The sequence below is a fragment of the Heterodontus francisci genome, chromosome 32 (genome assembly GCF_036365525.1).
Source record: "Heterodontus francisci isolate sHetFra1 chromosome 32, sHetFra1.hap1, whole genome shotgun sequence".
In the NCBI taxonomy this organism is placed as follows: domain Eukaryota; kingdom Metazoa; phylum Chordata; class Chondrichthyes; order Heterodontiformes; family Heterodontidae; genus Heterodontus; species Heterodontus francisci.
In genome coordinates this window covers 4,545,387-4,570,561 of record NC_090402.1, presented here as the reverse complement: position 1 = coordinate 4,570,561, position 25,175 = coordinate 4,545,387, and the positions used below count along the sequence as shown (strand labels likewise).

Genomic DNA, 25,175 nt, shown 5'->3' with positions numbered 1-25,175 from the left:
CTGGGCTGATTTGTACTGTACAATTGGGGAAAATCACTTTTATTCAGAAGTATTTACAGTGTGATTAAAACATTTCCCACATGATTCATGGCAGGATCCGATTTCCACAGGATATAATGGGTGGCTCAACTGGTCACTAGATGGGGGTTTTCCGTATAAACTTCTGGAACCACATGTAGGATGTAGCTGCACACAGCCCATACCTTCAAAATAAAAATACAACACATTAGTTATAGAGTGAGGCCTACTGTATCTCAAATCACCTGTAGAAAAACCTTTTTATTCAATGAGTAATTAGAGTGTGATGGAGGCAGGTTCAACTGTGGCTTCCAAAAGGGAATTGAATAATCTGAAGAGAACTGCAGGGCTACAGGAAAGGGGAGTGGGACTAGCTGAGTTGCTCTGGGAGAGCCAGCACAAACAGAATGGGCCTCTGTGCTGTAATTCTATATCACAATTAAGAGACTACAGCTCTTCAGATTTGGGTGTTTGCAGATCACCCCTCAACCATTTTTCTGGCAAAGTCTTCAAAATTATGAAAGGGTTGCCTGACACATTCCCACACGTGGGTAAGACCAGAACTAGGGTGCCATAGCCATAAATAAACCAGTCTCGGCTAAATCCAATGGGGAATTCAGGGGAGTGGTTGAGGTGTATAGTAGATGCATTCATGGGAAACTGAATAAAGAGGGAGAAAGGATATGTTAAGGGGGGAAGCAGCATACTCATTGGCATAGAGCAGTTGAGGTGAGTGGCCTGTTTCTGTGCTAAGGCATATTGGCTCATCAGCAATGCAAGAACCAGCCCTGTGGTAGCTGCCCCATGATCTTACCAGGTTAGGATATACTGCAGGTGCTCATTCCTCAGGGTAACTCTTGTCTGCCCACCGATTGGACCTCCAGGGACTGTACTGTCTGTAAGAGATAGTGATGCAATCAGCTCAATGCTTGGAGAAAAACAACCAGAAGATCAATCAGCCAGAATCTCTCTCAGAATACCAGCCCAGGCTGGCACGGTTAATCCAGCCTGTGGAAGAGTAAACTCAAGCCCCACATCACAAGACAAACAATGTGAGGTGTAGCAGTTTGGTAGAATGAATGAGGCCAAATGGGGTTGAGGATTGGGGGGTACAGATACACAAATCACAAAGTAGCGACACAGGTTAAAAAGGCAAACCACGCATGAGGGTTCATTTCTATAGGAATAGAATTGAAAAACAAACCTTGATTAGACCACACTTGAATAATGTGTACCGTTCTAGTGTCCATATTATGAAAAGGATAAATCTGAAGGTGCAAACATTGTCTAAAATGATACCAGAAATAATTCAGTTTCATTATGGAACAGAATGCCAAGTGGCCCATCGTGTGTATGCCCCATGCACCCTAGAGCAATCCAGTTAGCCCCATTCCCCTGCTCTATCCCCATAGCCCTGCAAGTTTATGTTCAAGTGCCCATCCAATTTCCCTTTGACATGGATTGTCCCTTGGTGCAGAGCTCAATACACGCATAGGGAAAGCAGCCACCACCAGTTCCAGGTCATTACCACTCACTGCGTTTTCCACACATCCCCTCTGCATCTCTGGCCCAAAACCTTAAATCTGGGTCCCCTAATCTTTGTAATCAGATCAGCTAATGGGAACAGCTTTACTCTGTCTACCTTATCTAAACCTGTTATAATCTTGTATACATCTATCAAATGTCCCCTCCTTCGCCTTTGCTCCAAGAACAACCCCAGCTTCTCCAACCTAACCTTGTAGCTAAAATCCCTCATCCCCGGAAACATTCTGGTAAATCTCCTCTGCACCCTCTCATTTTTCCTAAAGTGCGGTGACCAGAACTGGGCGCAATACTCTAGTTGTGTCCTAACCAGAGCTTTATAAAGGTTCAGCATAACTGTCTTGCTTTCGTAGTCAACACCTCTATTTATGAATCTGCAGGACTACGGACCAAATGCTGGAAGGTGGGATTAGAATAGGTGGATTGTTTTTTGGCCGGCACAGACGTGATGGGCCTAGTGGCCTCTTTCTGTGCCTTAAACTTTCTATGATTCAATGAAGATCCCATATGCTTTGCTAACCACTCTCTCAATATGTCCTGCCATCTTTAAAGGCCTTCGCACATGCACCCTCACATCCCTCTGTCCCTGCACACGTTAGAAATCTGTCATTTAGTCTATATTGCCTCTCCTATCAATATATCTATTTTGATGTCTATATATGGAATCTATATTGATATACATCATCTCACACTTCTCTGTATTAAATTCCATCTGACACTTGTCTGCCAATTCTTCAAGCCTGTCCATTTCCTGTTGATTATAAGAGACTGGCAGCTAACATAAAAGGGAACTTAAAAGTCTTCTACAGGCATATAAATAGCAAAAGGCTGGTAAAAAGAGTGGGGCTGATTAGGGACCTAAAAGGGGATTTACACATGGAGGCAGAGGGCATGACTAGAGGTACTAAATGAATACTTTGCATCTGTCTTTACTAAGATGCTGCTGCCCAAGTCACGGTGAAAGAGGAGGGACTAAATAGGCTGGCTGTACTTAAAGTCGATATGTTACCAGGACCAGAAGAGATGCATCCAAGGATACTGAGAGAAAGGTGGAAATTGTGGAGGCACTGGCCAGAATCTTCCATTCCTCCTTAAATAGAGGGGTGGTGCCAGAGGACTTAGGAATTGCAACAGTTATACCCTTTTTTGAACAAGGGTGTAAGGACAAACCTAGCAATTATAGGCCAGTTAGATTAACCTCGGTGGTGTGAAAGCTTTCAGAAATGATAATCTGGGACAAAATTAACAATTATTTGGACAAATGCAGATTAATTAAGGAAAGCCAGCACGGATTTAAGGGCAAATCATATTCGACTAACTTGCTTGAGTTTTTTTTGATAAGGTGACAGAAAGGATTGATGAGGGTAATGCAGTTGATATGGTGTGCATGACCTTCCAAAAAGGCATTTGATACAGTGCCACATAACAGGCTTGTCAGTACTGTTAGAGCTCATGGAACAAAAGGGACAGTAGCAACATGGATACGAAATTGGCTGAATGACAGGAAACAGAGAGTATTGGTGAACGACTAGCAGATGCATGGGAACACCATCACTTGCAAGTTCCCTTTCAAGCCACACACCATCCTGACTTGGAACTATATCGCCATTCCTTCACTGTCGCTGGGTCGAAATCCTGGAACTCCCTTCCTAACAGCACTGTGGGTGTACCTACCCCACATGGACTGCAGCGGTTCAAGAAGGCAGCTCACCACCACCTTCTCGAGGGCAATCAGGGATGGACAATAAATGCTGGCCTAGCCAGCAACGCCCACATCCCGTGAATGAATAAAAAAAGCTCGTTTTTCAAACCGGAGGAAGTGGGGTTCTCTTGGGACCGGTGCTAGGACCCCTGCTTTTCTTAATATATATTGACATAGATTTGGGTGTACAGGGCACAATTTCAAAATTTGCAGATGACACAAAATGTGGAAGTATTGTGAACTGTGAGGAAGACAGAGATCAAGCTCAAGAGGACAAAGACAGGCTGGTGGAATGGGCGGACAAGTGGCAGATGAAATTTAATGCAGAAAAGGTGTGAAATGATTCATTTTGTTAGGAAGAACAAGGAGAGGCAATATAAATTAAAGGTCACAATTCTAAAGTGGGTGCAGGAGCAGAGGGAGTTGGGGGTATAGGTGCACAGATCATTGAAGGTTGCCGGGCAGGTTGAAAAAACAGTTAAAGCATACGGGATCCTGGATTTTATAAACAGGGGCATAGAGTACAGAAACAAGTAAATTATGTTAAACCTGTATAAAATACTGCTCCAGCCTCAACTGCAGTATTGCATCCAGTTCTGGGCACCACACTTCAGGAGGGATGTTCAGCCATTAGAGAGGGTGCAGGGAAGATTAACGAGAATGGTTCCAGGGATGACGAATTTCAGTTACGTGAACAGGATGGGGAAGCTGAGCCTGCTCTCCTTGGCGAGCAGAAGATTAAGAAGAGATTTGATAGATGTGTTCAATATCATGAGAGGTCTGGACAGAGTGGATAGGGAGAAACTGTTCCCACTGGCGGAAGGATCCAGAACCAAAGGACACCCATTTAAGGTGAGAGAACCAGATGTGACATAAGGAGAAACTTTTTTCTAATGCAGTGAGTGTTTAGGATCTGGATGCACTGTCTGAGAGTGTGGTGGAGGCAGGTTCAGTGAGTGTTTAGGATCTGGAATGCACTGTCTGAGAGTGTGGTGGAGGCAGGTTCAGTGTGTTTAGGATCTGGAATGCACTGTCTGAGAGTGTGGTGGAGGCAGGTTCAGTGAGTGTTTAGGATCTGGAATGCACTGTCTGAGAGTGTGGTAGAGGCAGGTTCAGTGAGGTTTAGGATCTGGAATGCACTGCCTGAGAGTGTGGTGGAGGCAGGTTCAGTGAGTGTTTAGGATCTGGAATGCACTGTCTGACAGTGTGGTGGAGGCCGTTTCAGTGAGTGTTTAGGATCTGGAATGCACTGTCTGAGAGTGTGGTGGAGGCAGGTTCAGTGAGTGTTTAGGATCTGGAATGCACTGTCTGACAGTGGTGGAGGCAGGTTCAGTGAGTGTTTAGGATCTGGAATGCACTGTCTGAGAGTGTGGTGGAGGCAGGTTCAGTGTGTGTTTAGGATCTGGAATGCACTGTCTGACAGTGTGGTGGAGGCAGGTTCAGTGTGTTTAGGATCTGGAATGCACTGTCTGAGAGTGTGGTGGAGGCAGGTTCAGTGTGTGTTTAGGATCTGGAATGCACTGTCTGAGAGTGTGGTGGAGGCAGGTTCAGTGAGTGTTTAGGATCTGGAATGCACTGTCTGAGAGTGTGGTGGAGGCAGGTTCAGTGTGTGTTTAGGATTTGGAATGCACTGTCTGACAGTGTGGTGGAGGCAGGTTCAATCGTGGCTTTCAAAAGGAAAATGGACAAATGTCTGAAGAGAAAAAATTTGTAGCGATCCGGGGAGCGGGACTAGGTGAGTTGCTCTTGTGGACAGCCGGCACAGACACGATGGGCTGAATGGCCTCCTTCTATGCTGTAACCATTCTATGATTCATAACATCCTCACTGTTTGCCACTCCTCTGAGTTTGGTATCATCAGTAGATCTTGAAATTCTACTCTGTATTCCAATATCCAAGTCATTTAAATATATTGAAAAAAGCAGTGGTCCCAGCACTGGCCCTTGGGGAACGCCACTATCTACCATCCTCCAGTCTGAAAAACAACCATTTACCACGACTTGCTGTTTTCTGTCTTTAAGCCAATTTTTTATCCAAGCTGACACTGACCCTCCTATTCCATGAGCCTCAATTTTGTCAACCAGCTTTTTATGTGGTACTTTGTCAAACACTTTCTTATAATCCACATAGACAACATCCACCGCATTTCCTTCATCGACCTTATCAGTTACTACAGCAAAAAATTCAATTAGATTAGTCAAGCATGATCTGCCTTTTACAAATCCATGCTGGCTCTCCTGAATTAACTCAAACCTCTCCAAGTGCCTGTTGATTTTTCCCTTATTATTGTTTCTAAAACCTTACCCACCACTGCTGTTTGCCTGTAGTTGCTGACCCTCCGACAGTGCAGCACTCCCTCAGTACTGCCCCTCCGACAGTGCAGCACTCCCTCAGTACTGACCCACCGACAGTGCAGCACTCCCTCAGTACTGCCCCTCCGACAGTGCAGCACTCCCTCAGTACTGACCCGACAGTGCAGCGCTCCCTCAGTACTGACCCACCGACAGTGCAGCGCTCCCTCAGTACTGCCCCTCCGACAGCGCAGCACTCCACCCACACTACACTGGGAGTGTTGGCCTGGGTTATGGGCTCAAGTCTCTGGAATGGAAGTTGAACCCACAACCTTTGGCTTCAGAAGCAGTGAGTGCTACCCATCGAGCCAGGGCTGCCACCTTAGAGCACACAGTGTTTCACCAAGTCTTACTTAAGTCTGCGTCGATGAGGATGGGTTCGGTGCCCGCAACCTGTGCCATTGCCTCCAAATCCCGGTAATGCCAGCAATTCTTCTCAATGTCATTCTGAGGGGTGAACGGTTTGCGCGTTTCTGATAGTCGAACGACCCCAACGAGTTCAACCTCGTCTGTAATCTAGGAGGAGGAGACAATGCACAACACAACTTCCTTAGGAAAAGCTTTACAGTTCCCAGCGTCAACCCACAAAGCTGCACAGCCAACGAATCCCCACTCACACAGAACAAAGAGACTTCCCATCCTTGGGACCCATTCACCCATCCTCCAGCCCCACCTCATCAGTCAGCACCTGTCTAGAATTTTGGCCTAAGTATTGATGTTGAGGCCAATCATCTCGGACACGAGTTCATACTGGTCAACAATGAAGGGCACCGGTAGACAAAGGCCACAGTTCAGGCATAGTCATGACACCACAAACAGGTAAGGACAGACCATCAGCTCATCAACTTCACAGTCCATGTACACTCTCATCATGGACTCTACCCACCCAAGTAATCCCCCTTACTCCCTCACCTGCCTGTTTCCTCAGCTCCTCTCACCTGTCCTTTGGTCCGTGTTTCTGGCTTGATCCTCGTTCTGGGTACAAAGCCCCTGTTCACAAGAATCCTCACCCTGAAATAAATCAATTCATGGACAATTCATCCAGAGGTCACAGAGTGCCCATGGAGAGAGCACAGAATTTATTTAAAAGACTATGATGGCACCAGTAGCTGGGGCAGTGGGTTAGGCACAAAGAAATGGGCTGAGCGGTCCGTTTGCAACTGAGCATGGAGTTTGGTCTCAGTGCCGTTAGTCCCAGGCCGACATCAAGACCAGCTCATTTTATACTAATTTGTACTGTTAGTCTGAAAGGGCTGAGGAGTTGCTGTGGCTAACCTGAAAATACTATAGTGATGCGGACAGTGTAGAGGGAGCTTTACTCTGTATCTAACCCCAGTGCTGTACCTGTCCTGGGAGTGTTTGATGGGGACAGTGTAGAGGGAGCTTTACTCTGTATCTAACCCCCGTGCTGTACCTGTCCTGGGAATGTTTGATGGGGACAGTGTAGAGGGAGCTTTACTCTGTATCTAGCCCCGTGCTGTACCTGTCCTGGGAGTGTTTGATGGGGACAGTGTAGAGGGAGCTTTACTCTGTATCTAACCCCCGTGCTGTACCTGTCCTGGGAGTGTTTGATGGGGACAGTGTAGAGGGAGCTTTACTCTGTATCTAACCCCCGTGCTGTACCTGTCCTGGGAGTGTTTGATGCGGACAGTGTAGAGGGAGCTTTACTCTGTATCTAACCCTGTGCTGTACCTGTCCTGGGAGTGGTTTGATGGGGACAGTGTAGAGGGAGCTTTACTCTGTATCTAACCCTGTGCTGTACCTGTCCTGGGAGTGGTTTGATGGGGACAGTGTAGAGGGAGCTTTACTCTGTATCTAACCCCGTGCTGTACCTGTCCTGGGAGTGTTTGATGCGGACAGTGTAGAGGGAGCTTTACTCTGTATCTAACCCTGTGCTGTACCTGTCCTGGGAGTGTTTGATGGGACAGTGTAGAGGGAGCTTTACTCTGTATCTAACCCCGTGCTGTACCTGTACTGGGAGTGTTTGATGGGATAGCGTGTCACACAGTGGGAGTGAACTGCAATTGGTTGTTGGCCGTACAGGGTCAGTGTAAGACCCTAATAAAGAGTTGGATGGACCCTGTAGTGGATCCCGCAACTCTCCCACCTCACAGACCCGATCCGGACGTGTAAAATTACCAAACATGCAAAAAGGGTGTTGATAGGTTTCCCTGAAACTGCCGCTTTGACAGTAGAAACCATATCAGCGGCTGTTTTCCTGCTGATAAATTTTAATATAAATATAATATATTGATTTTTGAATATACTGATGGTCTGGTCAGATGGGCAGAAAAGTGACAAATGGAATTCAACCCAGAGAAGCATGAGGTGATGCATTTGTGGAGGTTAAACAAGTCAAAGGAATACACAATTAATGGGAAAATACTGAGGTGTAGAGGAAGTGAGGGACCTTGGAGTGAATGTCCACAGATCCCTGAAGGTAGCAGGACAGGTTGATAAGGTGGTTAAGAAGGCATATGGAATCCTTTCCTTTATTAGCCGAGGTATAGAATACAAGAGCAGGGAGGTTATGCTGGAACTGAATAACTCATTGGTTAGGCCACAACTTGAGTACTGTGTGCAGTTCTGGTCACCTCATTACAGAAAGGATGTAATTGCATTAGAGAGGGTACAGAGGAGATTTACGAGGATGTTGCCAGGACTGGAAAAATGCAGCTCTGAGGAAAGATTGGATAGACTGGGGTTGTTCTCCTTGGAACAGAGAAGGCTGAGGGGAGATCGGATTGAAACGTACAAAACTTTGAGGGGCCTGAATAGAGTGGAGGTGAAGGGTCTATTCACCTTAGCAGAGAGGTCAGTGATGAGGGGGCATAGATTTAAAGTGATTGGTAGAAAGATTAAAGGGAAGATGAGGAAAAGTTTTTTCACCCAGAGGGTGATGGGGGTCTGGGTAGTTGAGGCAGAAACCTTCAACTCATTCAAAAGGAGTCTGGATAGGCACCTCAAGTGCCTTAATCTGCAGGACAAAATGCTGGAAGGTGGGATTAGAATAGGTGGATTGTTTTTCGGCCGGCACAGACACAATGGGCCAAGTGGCCTCTTTCTGTGCCTTAAACTTTCTATGATTCTATAATATCTCACACTGAGATTTGTGTGTGTTGGAAACATGCAAGTGGAGTGAGCTGTGAGGGTATGAGGTCACTAACTGCAGCCACCGACCTCTCAATGTCCAAATTCTCAATATCTGATTGAATGGTAACACAGGTTCGAGGGGCAGAATGGCCTCCTCCTGTTCCTGTGTAACAGGTTCGAGGGGCTGAATGGCCTCCTCCTGTTCCTGTGTAACAGGTTCGAGGGGTGAATGGCCTCCTCCTGTTCCTGTGTAACAGGTTCGAGGGGCTGAATGGCCTCCTCCTGTTCCTGTGTAACAGGTTCGAGGGGCTGAATGGCCTCCTCCTGTTCCTGTGTAACAGGTTCGAGGGGCTGAATGGCCTTCTCCTGTTCCTGTGTAAGGTTTGAGGGGCTGAATGGCCTCCTCCTGTTCCTGTGTAAGGTTTGAGGGGCTGAATGGCCTCCTCCTGTTCCTGTGTAAGGTTCGAGGGTCTGAATGGCCTCCTCCTGATAGTGTCTGACGATCTGGGACGTACCCTAGGTCTGTGCAGTTGAATGGTGTGATGACATTGGCCCCAGTCTCCGTGCTGGACATCAGCTGTCCGGCTTCTCGCTTCTCCTTGTCCGGATTCACCCGTGATCGGGGCAGGATGTAAAGCTCCTTGGAGTGGTCAAATCTCCCTCGCACCCTCACCTGCCTGTACTCCAGCTCCTTCAGCTCCAGCTGACTGTCAGGCACAGGAAGACAGAGTTAGAGTTTGTGTTACCATGGAAACACTGTTACTAGAACAATCCACGAAACCAACACCCGCCCTGCACAAAGGTCCAACCCCAGGGGCCAACTTATTGTTCCTCAAACAAAGGGGGTCATCGCTCTCTCGTCTTCAGAGCCAGCTCTCCCCAAAACTGACCACGAGACTATGGAGAGGGCCTAAGGTTGAGGGTCAACTGTATGGAGTTGATGGTCAGAGGTCGCGGGTCGGCATAATGCTGGGGTGGAGGGTCAGTGCAACACTGGAGGATGGGGGCGCGACGCCGGGGTGGAGCAGAGGGATGGAGCAATGCCAGGGGGCGGTATAACTTACTCCAGAGGAATGGGCAGAGGGTCAGAGCGAGTTCTTTCCTTCAGTTCCTTGATAAGCTGCAGTTTCCATTTCCGACGTTGAACCTGAACAGAGAGTGAAATCATCAGATCAATCACCAGTTGCCTGGACCCCGCCCAGCCACCTATTCCCCCATACACTGCTCTGTCAGCCGGCCATGTCCAGGCCCTGCCCAGTCACCCAGGCCCTGCTCTGTCAGCCGGCCATGTCCAGACCTTGCCCAGTCCCCCAGGCCCTACCCAGTCACCCAGGCCCTGCTCTGTCAGCCGGCCATGTCCAGACCCTGCCCAGTCCCCCAGGCCCTGCCCAGTCACACAGACCCTGCTCTGTCAGCCGGCCATGTCCAGACCCTGCCCAGTCACCCAGGCCCTACCCAGTCCCCCAGGCCCTGCGCAGTCAGCCGGCCATGTCCAGACCCTGCCCAGTCACCCAGGCCCTGCCCAGTCACACAGACCCTGCTCTGTCAGCCGGCCATGTCCAGACCCTGCCCAGTCACCCAGGCCCTACCCAGTCACCCAGGCCCTGCGCAGTCAGCCGGCCATGTCCAGACCCTGCCCAGTCACCCAGGCCCTGCTCTCATTGCCGGCCTTGTCAAGACCCCGGCCACCTCTGGCCCCACCCACAGCCAGGGGGAGGGGGGCTATTGGGGTTTTCAGAGCATCTCCAGGTTCCTTAGTTATTTTACCCCATATCAACGACAGGGCAAATATTGAGAACACTGAACACTGACCCTCCACAGTGACACCCCTCAACTACCACAATATACCCCGTTCCCCAACCAACCCGAGGTTACCTGCCAGGTTCCAAGACCGAAGGTGGCGACTGGGATTAGGAGCAGAGCCCACTTCAGCGACAAATCACCAGCACCCCCGGCAACCGCTGCTGTGGAGATGTATGCCCCAGTGCGTCTCACAACGACCCCTGCAGCACAGACACAGACACAGACACAACATTGCAGGGATCACGACACCCCATCACGAGAATCTCCTCCAGCCCTACACCCCTCCCTATCTCTGTAATCTCCTCCAGACCTACAACCCTCTGATATCTCTATGCTCCTCCAATTCTGGTTTCCTCAGTACAGCGTGGCGACCCGACCCCGACGGGACCCGATGACGTGTTGGGTTCGGGTGGGGTCGCTCTTCCGGGTCCGGCATTCGGGCTCGGGTTGGACACACTCTATCACCACCTCCAGTACGTGGCTCCAATCTTGATGTACTTTTTAAACAACCTTTCAAGTCCAGTTAGTTTTCGTTGCTTATCTGCACAAGCTTAAAAAGTGAAAAACGGAAGCTAGGTTAACTGAACATTCTGCTGGTCGGGCGTAGGAAAAAATGAAAGGACTCGGGCCGGGTCGGATGTGGTTCTGTCGGGCTCGGGTCGGGTTTCATTTGCAGACCCGTGCAGGCCTTTACTCCTCAGTATCCCCCATTTTAATTGCTGCATCATTGGCGGCCGTGCCTCCAGCTGCCTGGGCCCTAAGCTCTGGAATTCCCTCCCTAAACCTCTCCATCTTTAAGACGCTCCTTAAAATCTACCTTTTAGTCACCTGCCTAATATCTCATGTGGCCTGGTGTCAAATTTTATTTGAAAATGCTCCTTTGTAGCACCTTGGGACCTTTTAACTACATGAAAGATGCTATCTAAATATAAGTTATGTATATTTCCTCGTTTTGATTGTACACTATGGAGCAGCTACTTACCGTTAAACTGTTTTTTGACACAGGGCGAGATCAGGTGAGTCTCTGTGAACACTTCTGCTGAGCAACCATTCAGTACCTACGAGAGGAAAAAAATGGATTTAAAAGGGCACACCAGTGGCTGCCTGTGGGCCCCACTGCCAATGCCTCCCTTTCACAGTAGCTCCAGGCTTAGTAATAGATATAGCTCAGGAGACCATTTGGCCCATTGTACTTGTGCCGGCTTTTTGAAAGAGCTATCCAATTACAAAACAAATTTGACCAGAACAGAACGTTAAACACAGCAATATCGCGTAAATTGGAAAGATAGTTTGTCTGATAAATTTAATCCAAATTACACCGGGCCCGAGTGACAGACCCACACCTAAGCATTATACAGTGACAGACCTGTACCCACCAGTACTGTACCCGTGTTATACAGTGACAGACCTGTCCCCACCAGTACTGTACCCCAGTGTTATACAGTGACAGACCTGTACCCACCAGTACTGTACCCTAGTGTTATACAGTGACAGACCTGTCCTCACCAGTACTGTACCCCAGTGTTATACAGTGACAGACCTGTCCCCACCAGTACTGTACCCCAGTGTTATACAGTGACAGACCTGTACCCACCAGTACTGTACCCGTGTTATACAGTGACAGACCTGTCCCCACCAGTACTGTACCCCTGTGTTATAATGACAGACCTGTCCTCACCAGTACTGTACCCCAGTGTTATACAGTGACAGACCTGTCCCCACCAGTACTGTACCCCAGTGTTATACAGTGACAGACCCATCCCCACCAGTACTGTACCCTAGTGTTATACAGTGACAGACCTGTCCCCACCAGTACTGTACCCCAGTGTTATACAGTGACAGACCTGTCCCCACCAGTACTGTACCCCAGTGTTATACAGTGACAGACCCATCCCCACCAGTACTGTACCCTAGTGTTATACAGTGACAGACCTGTCCCCACCAGTACTGTACCCCAGTGTTATACAGTGACAGACCTGTCCCCACCAGTACTGTACCCCTGTGTTATAATGACAGACCTGTCCTCACCAGTACTGTACCCCAGTGTTATACAGTGACAGACCCATCCCCACCAGTACTGTACCCCAGTGTTATACAGTGACAGACCTGTCCCCACCAGTACTGTACCCCTGTGTTATACAGTGACAGACCTGTCCCCACCAGTACTGTACCCAGTGTTATACAGTGACAGACCCATCCCCACCAGTACTGTACCCCAGTGTTATACAGTGACAGACCTGTCCCCACCAGTACTGTACCCCAGTGTTATACAGTGACAGACCTGTCCCCACCAGTACTGTACCCTAGTGTTATACAGTGACAGACCTGTCCCCACCAGTACTGTACCCCAGTGTTATACAGTGACAGACCTGTCCCCACCAGTACTGTACCCCAGTGTTATACAGTGACAGACCTGTCCCCACCAGTACTGTACCCCAGTGTTATACAGTGACAGACCCATCCCCACCAGTACTGTACCCTAGTGTTATACAGTGACAGACCTGTCCCCACCAGTACTGTACCCCAGTGTTATACAGTGACAGACCTGTCCCCACCAGTACTGTACCCTAGTGTTATACAGTGACAGACCTGTCCCCACCAGTACTGTACCCTAGTGTTATACAGTGACAGACCTGTCCCCACCAGTACTGTACCCCAGTGTTATACAGTGACAGACCTGTACCCACCAGTACTGTACCCCAGTGTTATACAGTGACAGACCTGTCCCCACCAGTACTGTACCCGTGTTATAATGACAGACCTGTCCTCACCAGTACTGTACCCCAGTGATATACAGTGACAGACCTGTCCCCACCAGTACTGTACCCTAGTGTTATACAGTGACAGACCTGTCCCCACCAGTACTGTACCCCAGTGTTATACAGTGACAGACCTGTCCCCACCAGTACTGTACCCCAGTGTTATACAGTGACAGACCTTCCCCCACCAGTACTGTACCCCAGTGTTATAGTGACAGACCTGTCCCCACCAGTACTGTACCCCAGTGTTATACAGTGACAGACCTGTCCTCACCAGTACTGTACCCGTGTTATACAGTGACAGACCTGTCCCCACCAGTACTGTACCAGTGTTATCCAGTGACAGACCTGTCCTCACCAGTACTGTACCCGTGTTATACAGTGACAGTCCTGTCCCCACCAGTACTGTACCCCAGTGTTATACAGTGACAGACCTGTCCCCACCAGTACTGTACCCCAGTGTTATACAGTGACAGACCTGTCCTCACCAGTACTGTACCCGTGTTATACAGTGACAGACCTGTCCCCACCAGTACTGTACCCGTGTTATACAGTGACAGACCTGTACCCACCAGTACTGTACCCCAGTGTTATAATGACAGACCTGTCCCCACCAGTACTGTACCCCAGTGTTATACAGTGACAGACCTGTACCCACCAGTACTGTACCCGTGTTATACAGTGACAGACCTGTCCCCACCAGTACTGTACCCCAGTGTTATACAGTGACAGACCTGTCCCCACCAGTACTGTACCCCAGTGTTATACAGTGACAGACCTGTCCCCACCAGTACTGTACCCCAGTGTTATAATGACAGACCTGTCCTCACCAGTACTGTACCCCAGTGTTATACAGTGACAGACCTGTCCTCACCAGTACTGTACCCTAGTGTTATACAGTGACAGACCTGTCCCCACCAGTACTGTACCCCAGTGTTATACAGTGACAGACCTGTCCCCACCAGTACTGTACCCCAGTGTTATACAGTGACAGACCTTCCCCCACCAGTACTGTACCCCAGTGTTATAGTGACAGACCTGTCCCCACCAGTACTGTACCCCAGTGTTATACAGTGACAGACCTGTCCTCACCAGTACTGTACCCGTGTTATACAGTGACAGACCTGTCCCCACCAGTACTGTACCCGTGTTATACAGTGACAGACCTGTCCCCACCAGTACTGTACCCCAGTGTTATACAGTGACAGACCTGTCCCCACCAGTACTGTACCCCAGTGTTATACAGTGACAGACCTGTCCTCACCAGTACTGTACCCGTGTTATACAGTGACAGACCTGTCCCCACCAGTACTGTACCCGTGTTATACAGTGACAGACCTGTCCCCACCAGTACTGTACCCCAGTGTTATACAGTGACAGACCTGTCCCCACCAGTACTGTACCCCTGTGTTATACAGTGACAGACCTGTCCCCACCAGTACTGTACCCAGTGTTATACAGTGACAGACCCATCCCCACCAGTACTGTACCCCAGTGTTATACAGTGACAGACCTGTCCCCACCAGTACTGTACCCCAGTGTTATACAGTGACAGACCTGTCCCCACCAGTACTGTACCCTAGTGTTATACAGTGACAGACCTGTCCCCACCAGTACTGTACCCCAGTGTTATACAGTGACAGACCTGTCCCCACCAGTACTGTACCCCAGTGTTATACAGTGACAGACCTGTCCCCACCAGTACTGTACCCCAGTGTTATACAGTGACAGACCCATCCCCACCAGTACTGTACCCTAGTGTTATACAGTGACAGACCTGTCCCCACCAGTACTGTACCCCAGTGTTATACAGTGACAGACCTGTCCCCACCAGTACTGTACCCCAGTGTTATACAGTGACAGACCCATCCCCACCAGTACTGTACCCTAGTGTTATACAGTGACAGACCTGTCCCCACCAGTACTGTACCCCAGTGTTATACAGTGACAGACCTGTCCCCACCAGTACTGTACCCCTGTGTTATAATGACAGACCTGTCCTCACCAGTACTGTACCCCAGTGTTATACAGTGACAGACCCATCCCCACCAGTACTGTACCCCAGTGTTATACAGTGACAGACCTGTCCCCACCAGTACTGTACCCCTGTGTTATACAGTGACAGACCTGTCCCCACCAGTACTGTACCCAGTGTTATACAGTGACAGACCCATCCCCACCAGTACTGTACCCCAGTGTTATACAGTGACAGACCTGTCCCCACCAGTACTGTACCCCAGTGTTATACAGTGACAGACCTGTCCCCACCAGTACTGTACCCTAGTGTTATACAGTGACAGACCTGTCCCCACCAGTACTGTACCCCAGTGTTATACAGTGACAGACCTGTCCCCACCAGTACTGTACCCCAGTGTTATACAGTGACAGACCTGTCCCCACCAGTACTGTACCCCAGTGTTATACAGTGACAGACCCATCCCCACCAGTACTGTACCCTAGTGTTATACAGTGACAGACCTGTCCCCACCAGTACTGTACCCCAGTGTTATACAGTGACAGACCTGTCCCCACCAGTACTGTACCCTAGTGTTATACAGTGACAGACCTGTCCCCACCAGTACTGTACCCTAGTGTTATACAGTGACAGACCTGTCCCCACCAGTACTGTACCCCAGTGTTATACAGTGACAGACCTGTACCCACCAGTACTGTACCCCAGTGTTATACAGTGACAGACCTGTCCCCACCAGTACTGTACCCGTGTTATAATGACAGACCTGTCCTCACCAGTACTGTACCCCAGTGATATACAGTGACAGACCTGTCCCCACCAGTACTGTACCCTAGTGTTATACAGTGACAGACCTGTCCCCACCAGTACTGTACCCCAGTGTTATACAGTGACAGACCTGTCCCCACCAGTACTGTACCCCAGTGTTATACAGTGACAGACCTTCCCCCACCAGTACTGTACCCCAGTGTTATAGTGACAGACCTGTCCCCACCAGTACTGTACCCCAGTGTTATACAGTGACAGACCTGTCCTCACCAGTACTGTACCCGTGTTATACAGTGACAGACCTGTCCCCACCAGTACTGTACCAGTGTTATCCAGTGACAGACCTGTCCTCACCAGTACTGTACCCGTGTTATACAGTGACAGTCCTGTCCCCACCAGTACTGTACCCCAGTGTTATACAGTGACAGACCTGTCCCCACCAGTACTGTACCCCAGTGTTATACAGTGACAGACCTGTCCTCACCAGTACTGTACCCGTGTTATACAGTGACAGACCTGTCCCCACCAGTACTGTACCCGTGTTATACAGTGACAGACCTGTACCCACCAGTACTGTACCCCAGTGTTATAATGACAGACCTGTCCCCACCAGTACTGTACCCCAGTGTTATACAGTGACAGACCTGTACCCACCAGTACTGTACCCGTGTTATACAGTGACAGACCTGTCCCCACCAGTACTGTACCCCAGTGTTATACAGTGACAGACCTGTCCCCACCAGTACTGTACCCCAGTGTTATACAGTGACAGACCTGTCCCCACCAGTACTGTACCCCAGTGTTATAATGACAGACCTGTCCTCACCAGTACTGTACCCCAGTGTTATACAGTGACAGACCTGTCCTCACCAGTACTGTACCCTAGTGTTATACAGTGACAGACCTGTCCCCACCAGTACTGTACCCCAGTGTTATACAGTGACAGACCTGTCCCCACCAGTACTGTACCCCAGTGTTATACAGTGACAGACCTTCCCCCACCAGTACTGTACCCCAGTGTTATAGTGACAGACCTGTCCCCACCAGTACTGTACCCCAGTGTTATACAGTGACAGACCTGTCCTCACCAGTACTGTACCCGTGTTATACAGTGACAGACCTGTCCCCACCAGTACTGTACCCGTGTTATACAGTGACAGACCTGTCCCCACCAGTACTGTACCCCAGTGTTATACAGTGACAGACCTGTCCCCACCAGTACTGTACCCCAGTGTTATACAGTGACAGACCTGTCCTCACCAGTACTGTACCCGTGTTATACAGTGACAGACCTGTCCCCACCAGTACTGTACCCGTGTTATACAGTGACAGACCTGTCCCCACCAGTACTGTACCCCAGTGTTATACAGTGACAGACCTGTCCCCACCAGTACTGTACCCCTGTGTTATACAGTGACAGACCTGTCCCCACCAGTACTGTACCCAGTGTTATACAGTGACAGACCCATCCCCACCAGTACTGTACCCCAGTGTTATACAGTGACAGACCTGTCCCCACCAGTACTGTACCCCAGTGTTATACAGTGACAGACCTGTCCCCACCAGTACTGTACCCTAGTGTTATACAGTGACAGACCTGTCCCCACCAGTACTGTACCCCAGTGTTATACAGTGACAGACCTGTCCCCACCAGTACTGTACCCCAGTGTTATACAGTGACAGACCTGTCCCCACCAGTACTGTACCCCAGTGTTATACAGTGACAGACCCATCCCCACCAGTACTGTACCCTAGTGTTATACAGTGACAGACCTGTCCCCACCAGTACTGTACCCCAGTGTTATACAGTGACAGACCTGTCCCCACCAGTACTGTACCCTAGTGTTATACAGTGACAGACCTGTCCCCACCAGTACTGTACCCTAGTGTTATACAGTGACAGACCTGTCCCCACCAGTACTGTACCCCAGTGTTATACAGTGACAGACCTGTACCCACCAGTACTGTACCCCAGTGTTATACAGTGACAGACCTGTCCCCACCAGTACTGTACCCGTGTTATAATGACAGACCTGTCCTCACCAGTACTGTACCCCAGTGATATACAGTGACAGACCTGTCCCCACCAGTACTGTACCCTAGTGTTATACAGTGACAGACCTGTCCCCACCAGTACTGTACCCCAGTGTTATACAGTGACAGACCTGTCCCCACCAGTACTGTACCCCAGTGTTATACAGTGACAGACCTTCCCCCACCAGTACTGTACCCCAGTGTTATAGTGACAGACCTGTCCCCACCAGTACTGTACCCCAGTGTTATACAGTGACAGACCTGTCCTCACCAGTACTGTACCCGTGTTATACAGTGACAGACCTGTCCCCACCAGTACTGTACCAGTGTTATCCAGTGACAGACCTGTCCTCACCAGTACTGTACCCGTGTTATACAGTGACAGTCCTGTCCCCACCAGTACTGTACCCCAGTGTTATACAGTGACAGACCTGTCCCCACCAGTACTGTACCCCAGTGTTATACAGTGACAGACCTGTCCTCACCAGTACTGTACCCGTGTTATACAGTGACAGACCTGTCCCCACCAGTACTGTACCCGTGTTATACAGTGACAGACCTGTACCCACCAGTACTGTACCCCAGTGTTATAATGACAGACCTGTCCCCACCAGTACTGTACCCCAGTGTTATACAGTGACAGACCTGTACCCACCAGTACTGTACCCGTGTTATACAGTGACAGACCTGTCCCCACCAGTACTGTACCCCAGTGTTATACAGTGACAGACCTGTCCCCACCAGTACTGTACCCCAGTGTTATACAGTGACAGACCTGTCCCCACCAGTACTGTACCCCAGTGTTATAATGACAGACCTGTCCTCACCAGTACTGTACCCCAGTGTTATACAGTGACAGACCTGTCCTCACCAGTACTGTACCCTAGTGTTATACAGTGACAGACCTGTCCCCACCAGTACTGTACCCCAGTGTTATACAGTGACAGACCTGTCCCCACCAGTACTGTACCCCAGTGTTATACAGTGACAGACCTTCCCCCACCAGTACTGTACCCCAGTGTTATAGTGACAGACCTGTCCCCACCAGTACTGTACCCCAGTGTTATACAGTGACAGACCTGTCCTCACCAGTACTGTACCCGTGTTATACAGTGACAGACCTGTCCCCACCAGTACTGTACCCGTGTTATACAGTGACAGACCTGTCCCCACCAGTACTGTACCCCAGTGTTATACAGTGACAGACCTGTCCCCACCAGTACTGTACCCCAGTGTTATACAGTGACAGACCTGTCCTCACCAGTACTGTACCCGTGTTATACAGTGACAGACCTGTCCCCACCAGTACTGTACCCGTGTTATACAGTGACAGACCTGTACCCACCAGTACTGTACCCCAGTGTTATAATGACAGACCTGTCCCCACCAGTACTGTACCCCAGTGTTATACAGTGACAGACCTGTCCCCACCAGTACTGTACCCCAGTGTTATACAGTGACAGACCTGTCCCCACCAGTACTGTACCCGTGTTATACAGTGACAGACCTGTCCCCACCAGTACTGTACCCCAGTGTTATACAGTGACAGACCTGTCCCCACCAGTACTGTACCCAAGTGTTATACAGTGACAGACCTGTCCTCACCAGTACTGTACCCGTGTTATACAGTGACAGACCTGTCCCCACCAGTACTGTACCCGTGTTATACAGTGACAGACCTGTACCCACCAGTACTGTACCCCAGTGTTATAATGACAGACCTGTCCCCACCAGTACTGTACCCGTGTTATACAGTGACAGACCTGTCCCCACCAGTACTGTACCCGTGTTATACAGTAACAGACCAGTACCCACCAGTACTGTACCCCAGTGTTATACAGTGACAGACCTGTCCCCACCAGTACTGTACCCGTGTTATACAGTGACAGACCTGTCCCCACCAGTACTGTACCCCAGTGTTATACAGCAACAGACCTGTACTCAACGGTACTGTACCCCGGTGTAAAAGACAAGCCTGAAACATTTGCAACAATCTTCAGCCAGAAGTGCTGAGTGGATGATCAATCTCGGCCTCCTCCTGAGATCCCCAGCATCACAGATGCCAGTCTTCAGCCAATCCGATTCATCCTACATGATATCAAGAAACTGCTGAAGGCACTGGATACAGCAAAAGCTATGGGCCCTGACAACGTTTCTTTTCCCCAAAAATAAACGTTATTCATAAAAATCTGTAAAAAATACATTACAAAACAGCACCAAGTTGACATTCCAAAAAATGCAAAGGAAATCCGTTTTCTTCAACACAGGAGTTGCTTCAGAACCCTTCCATTCCATTTTGTATGCTATGTACATTTTACAGCAAAACCATACTTGGTGTATACAGTCGGAGGGGTTTCCCATTGATCCAGCCCCTCAGTTCACTTTGGTGGGGGGACCTTACACTGTGGTCTTTCCCCATTGAGCCTTTGCTGCGGCTGCCCCAAGCTTTAGTGCGTCTCTCAGCACGTAGTCCTGGACCTTGGAATGTGCCAGTCTGCAACACTCGCTTGTGGACAACTCTTTGTGCTGGAAGACCAGCAAGTTTCAGGCAAACCAAAGGGTGTCTTTCACCGAATTGATAGTCCTCCAGCAGCAGTTGATGTTTATCTCAGTGTACGTCCCTGGGAACAGCCCGTAGAGCACTGACTCCTGTGTTACAGAGCTGCTTGGGATGAACCTCAACAAAAACCACTGCATCTCTTTCCACACCTGCTTTGCAAAGACACATTACAGAAGGAGGTGGGCAACAGGCTCTTCTCCACCGCAGCCACCTCGAGGACATTGTGTGGAGGAGGTGAGACTCCAGGCGTGCAGGAAGGATCTGACGGGGAGGACCCTTCTCACCACCAGCCAAGCTACGTCTTGGTGCTTGTTTGAAAGTTCTGGTGATGAGGCATTCCGCCAAATGACTTTGGCAGTCTGCTCGGGGAACCATCCGACAGGATCCACCATCTCCTTTTCCCATAGGGCCTTGAGGACATTCCATGCAGACCACTGCCTGATGGATTGGTGATCAAAGGTGTTTTCCCGCAGAAACTTTCCCAAGAAGGATAGGTGGTACGGCACGGTCCATCTGGATGGAGCGTTCCGCGGCAATGTGACTTCGCAACACAGGGTACTGATAGAACTTCAGCACGTAGTGATACTTGGTGTTTGTGTACAGGGGCTCTACGCACAGCTTGGTGCAGCCGCAGACGAAGGTGGTCATCAGGATGAGAGTGACATTGGGTACATTTTTCCTGCCCTTATCCAGAGGTTTGAACGTGTCCCTCCAGACCCGGTCCATTTTAGATCTCCAAATAAAGTGGAAAATGGCTCGGGTGACTGCCACAGCACAGGAATGGGGTATGGGCCAGACCTGTGCCACATACAGCAACGTGAGCGCCTCGCATCTGATGACCAGGTTCTTACCCACAATGGAGAGAGATCGCTGCTCCCACATGCTCAGTTTATGGTGTACCCTGGCTACTCGCTCCTTCCAGGTTTTGGCGCACGCCCCAATCCTTCCAAACCATCCTTCCGAACCAGGGGAGGTGGTGGCGTACTGGTATTGCCACTGGACTAGTAACCCAGAGACCCAGGGTATTGCTCTGGGGACATGGGTTCAAATCCCACAATAACAGAAGGTGGAATTTGAATTCAATTAATAAATCTGGAATTAAAAAGCTAGTCTAATGATGGCCATGAAACCATTGTCGATTGTTGTAAAAACCCATCTGGTTCTCTAATGTCCTTTAGGGAAGGAAATCTGCTGTCCTTACCTGGTCTGGCCTACATGTGACTCCAGACCCACAGCAATGTGGTTGACTCTTACATGCCCTCGAAATGGCCTAGCAAGCCACTCAGTTGTATCTAACTGCTAGCACTGTGGGTGTACCTACCCCACATGGACTGCAGCGGTTCAAGAAGGCAGCTCACCACCACCTTCTCAAGGGCAATTAGGGATGGGCAATAAATGCTGGCCTGGCCAGCGATGCCCACATCCCATGAATGAATTTTTTAAAAATCCCCAGCACCTTCAGGTAATCTGACCTGACGGTGAAGGGGACAAAAGATTGGTCGGCCCAGTTCCCAAAGAACATGGCCTCGCTCTTGCTGTGCTTCACTTGGCTGCCGAGGCCAGTTCGAACTGGTCGCAGATGCTCATCAGTCTGTGAATGGACAGCGGATCCGAGCAGAAGACGGTGACGTCATCCATGTACAGGAAGGTCTTTACCTGAGTGCCTCCGCTGCCTGGGATTGTCACCCCTCTTATGTCCGCATCCTTCCTAATGGACTCAGCAAAAGGTTTGATACAGTAAACAAACAAGACCGGGGAGAGAGGACAGTCCTGTCTGACTCCAGATTGGATCAGGAAACTTTCTGATTCCCACCCATTGATTGAGACTGCGCTACTGATGTTTGTGTAGAGCAGTTTGATCCAATTGCAGATTCCCTCCCCAAACCCCATTTTGGAAAGCACGTAGGTGTATGATATCCTGTCAAAAGTCTTCTCCTGATCCAGGCTGATGAGGCAGGTGTCCACCCTCCTGTCCCATACATAGGCGATCGTATCCCTGAGTAGCGCGAGACTATCAGAGATCTTCCTGCCAGGTACAGTACAGGTCTGGTCAGGGTGAATCACCAACTCCAGAGCAGACTTGACCTGACTGGCGATGACTTTGGACAGAATCTTGTGGTCAATATTAAGTAGTGAGATGGGCCGCCAATTTCTGATTTCCGCCCTCTCCCCCTTCCACTTGTAGATGAGGGTGATGATGCCTTTCCTCATGGATTCTGACATGCTGCCGGCCAGGAGCATACTCTCGTATACTTCCAGCAGGTCTGGGCCGATCCAGTCACACAGGGCCAAGTACAACTCGACCGGTAAGCCGTCGCTTTCAGGGGTTTTACTCGTCTCGAAGGACCTGACGGCCTTTGTCAGCTCGTCCAGAGTTAGCGGTTTGTCCAGCCTCTCCCTCATGCTGTCATCTAAGACCTCTGTGATGGATGACAGGAAGGATTGGGAAGCTGTGCTGTCCCTGGGCTTTGCTTCGTACAGCCCAGCATAAAAGGATTTGCTGATCCTTAGTATGTCGGACTGCGAAGACGATACAGAGCCATCCTCTTTCTTCAGGCTGCTGATCACAGAGCTCTCTGTGTGTACCTTTTGGAAGGAGTAACGTGAACACGTCTCATCCTGCTCAATGGAGCGGACTCTGGACTGGAAGATGATCTTGGAGGCCTCCGTGGCAAAGAGCGAGACCTGCTGGCTCTTCACCGCTTGGAGATCCTCCTTGATCTCGACCCGCATCAACTGCAGCCAGAGCAGATTCTGCATCCTTTTCTGGAGTCGGGACATTTCCCTCTGTCTCACTCTCACCTTCTGAACACTTTTGAAGATAAAGAACCTCTTGATGTTCACCTTGATCGCCTCCCACCAGTGAACTGGAGACTCAAAGAGGGGTTTCACGGTTCTCCAACTTTTGTAATCCCTTTTGAGTTCCTCAACGTTCTCTGGGGTTAGCAGCGTAGCATTGAGCTTCCACGTCCACCTGCCAACCCGCTGGTCGTCCTCTAAGTGACAGTCGGCCAGTAAGAAGCAGTGGTCGGAGAAGAACACCGGCTTGAGGTCGGTGGATCCGACCGTGACAGCACGGGACACAAACAGGAAGTCAATCCTGGAACGGGCAGACCCGTCCGGTCTTGACCAGGTGTATCTGCGCTCCGTCTGCAGGTTTGCTGAAGACGTCGTGCAGTTTGGCATCTTTAACTGTTTCCATTAGGAATTTGGACGTAGCGTCCAGTTTGCTGTCGTCTCTGCCGGATTGTCCGGCTGCATCGATGATGCAGTTGAAGTCACCGCCCAGGATGACCGGCCTGGACGTCGCCAGCAGCAGGTGGGAGCTTCTGGAAGACGGTCAGCCGCTCGCTGCATTGAACCGGGGTGTACACGTTGATCAACCGGAGCGGAGCGTTACTCTACATTACATCTGCTACCAGGAGGCGACCGCCCACCACCTCCTTAACTTGGGAGATGGTGAAGCTGCCTCCCCGCAGCAGAATACCCAGGCCGGAGGACCCAGCAATTGTACTGAAGGGTGATGTGGAGAGACACAACCCCCCCAGCTCCCTCTGGCACTGCAGTTCAATGTCAGGGTGTGAGAGAGAGGGAGGCCCGGGGAGGGGGCGCCTCCTCTTCCCCTCTCCGGGACCGATACACTTACCCAGGGCCCGAGGAGCCGCCGCTGCCGCACAATCCGCAGCATCCTCCAACTAGGCCGCTTCACCAGGAAGCGGAAGCACGGCCACACCTCCGGGTCATGCCCTCCGACCTCCCCCCACACACACACACACACAGCTGGGGGCGCCATGTTGGTAAAGGAGGCTCCAGGTGCGGCCTATCCCGGATTATATTTATATTACTGCCCAGTTTAAATTCCCTCTTTAGGAGCCTGAGATCTGTCTCTGTTAATAATGTTTCAGCCATTTCACAGATTAGTAGGATGTGCTCCTGATGCTTCAGTGGGCGAACCAGCCAACATGGGATGTGCAGGGAAACAATGCTATTTTTGCTATTGGGCCATGCACCCCCAGCTTTATAGAATGGTGCCAGCATAGAAAGAGCCCATTCGGCCCGTCGTGCCCATGCCAGCTCTCTGCAAGAGCAACTCACCTAGTCCCACTCCTACACCTGCAAATCTTTGCTCTTCAAAAAAATTATCCAATTCCACACTCTCGGTCAGTGATCGCCAGCCTGTGACGCATTAGCTAAATAGGGCTTCAAGGTACTTGGTTTAGTGATGGGTGAATCAGTCAGGGTTCCTGCTCCTGATCCCTGTCCTGTGACTGCTGAGAAAAAAAGGTGTGTGTGTGTTTAGTCTCAGCAAGATTTCTCTCCCACCCCAGATCAATATTCCACCTGCAGAGCATAGGCTGACATGTAATAAATGTCTGACTGGGTGAGGTTCCAGTGGGTGATTGCTGCCTGACGATTCAAATCCATACCAAAGACGGCACACTCGGGGAGCAAAGAGAAAAAAAATCAGAATCTTTCAGCACTTGCCTGACAAAGATGGCAGATTCTCTCATACAAAGGCAAAATACTGCAGATTCTGCCATAAAAACAGAAAATGCCAGAAATACTCAGCAGG

At 49.9% G+C, this 25,175-nt stretch overlaps 1 protein-coding gene across 1 annotated transcript; it reads right to left on the bottom strand.

The window, feature by feature from the left end:
- Positions 1-7: 7 nt before the first annotated feature.
- surf1 (SURF1 cytochrome c oxidase assembly factor) lies at positions 8-24,324 on the bottom strand. Its single transcript, XM_068012031.1, has 9 exons — positions 24,249-24,324; positions 11,492-11,567; positions 10,582-10,709; positions 9,771-9,853; positions 9,222-9,413; positions 6,552-6,624; positions 5,967-6,129; positions 833-914; positions 8-203 (listed from the first exon to the last, which is right to left on the bottom strand). The coding sequence occupies exons 1-9, from the start codon at positions 24,288-24,290 to the stop codon at positions 137-139; spliced, it is 906 nt and encodes a 301-aa protein (XP_067868132.1). The 5' UTR covers positions 24,291-24,324; the 3' UTR covers positions 8-136.
- Positions 24,325-25,175: the final 851 nt, after the last annotated feature.

Coding starts and splice junctions, on each gene's coding strand:
- surf1 (XM_068012031.1), bottom strand. CDS start 24,290: ATGCTGCGGATTGTGCGGCAGCGGCGGCTCCTCGGGCCCTGG. Junction 6,130..6,551: donor AAACACGGACCAAAGGACAG/GTGAGAGGAGCT, acceptor TCCTCCTCCTAG/ATTACAGACGAGGTTGAACT. Junction 204..832: donor CTGCAGTATATCCTAACCTG/GTAAGATCATGG, acceptor TTTATTTTGAAG/GTATGGGCTGTGTGCAGCTA.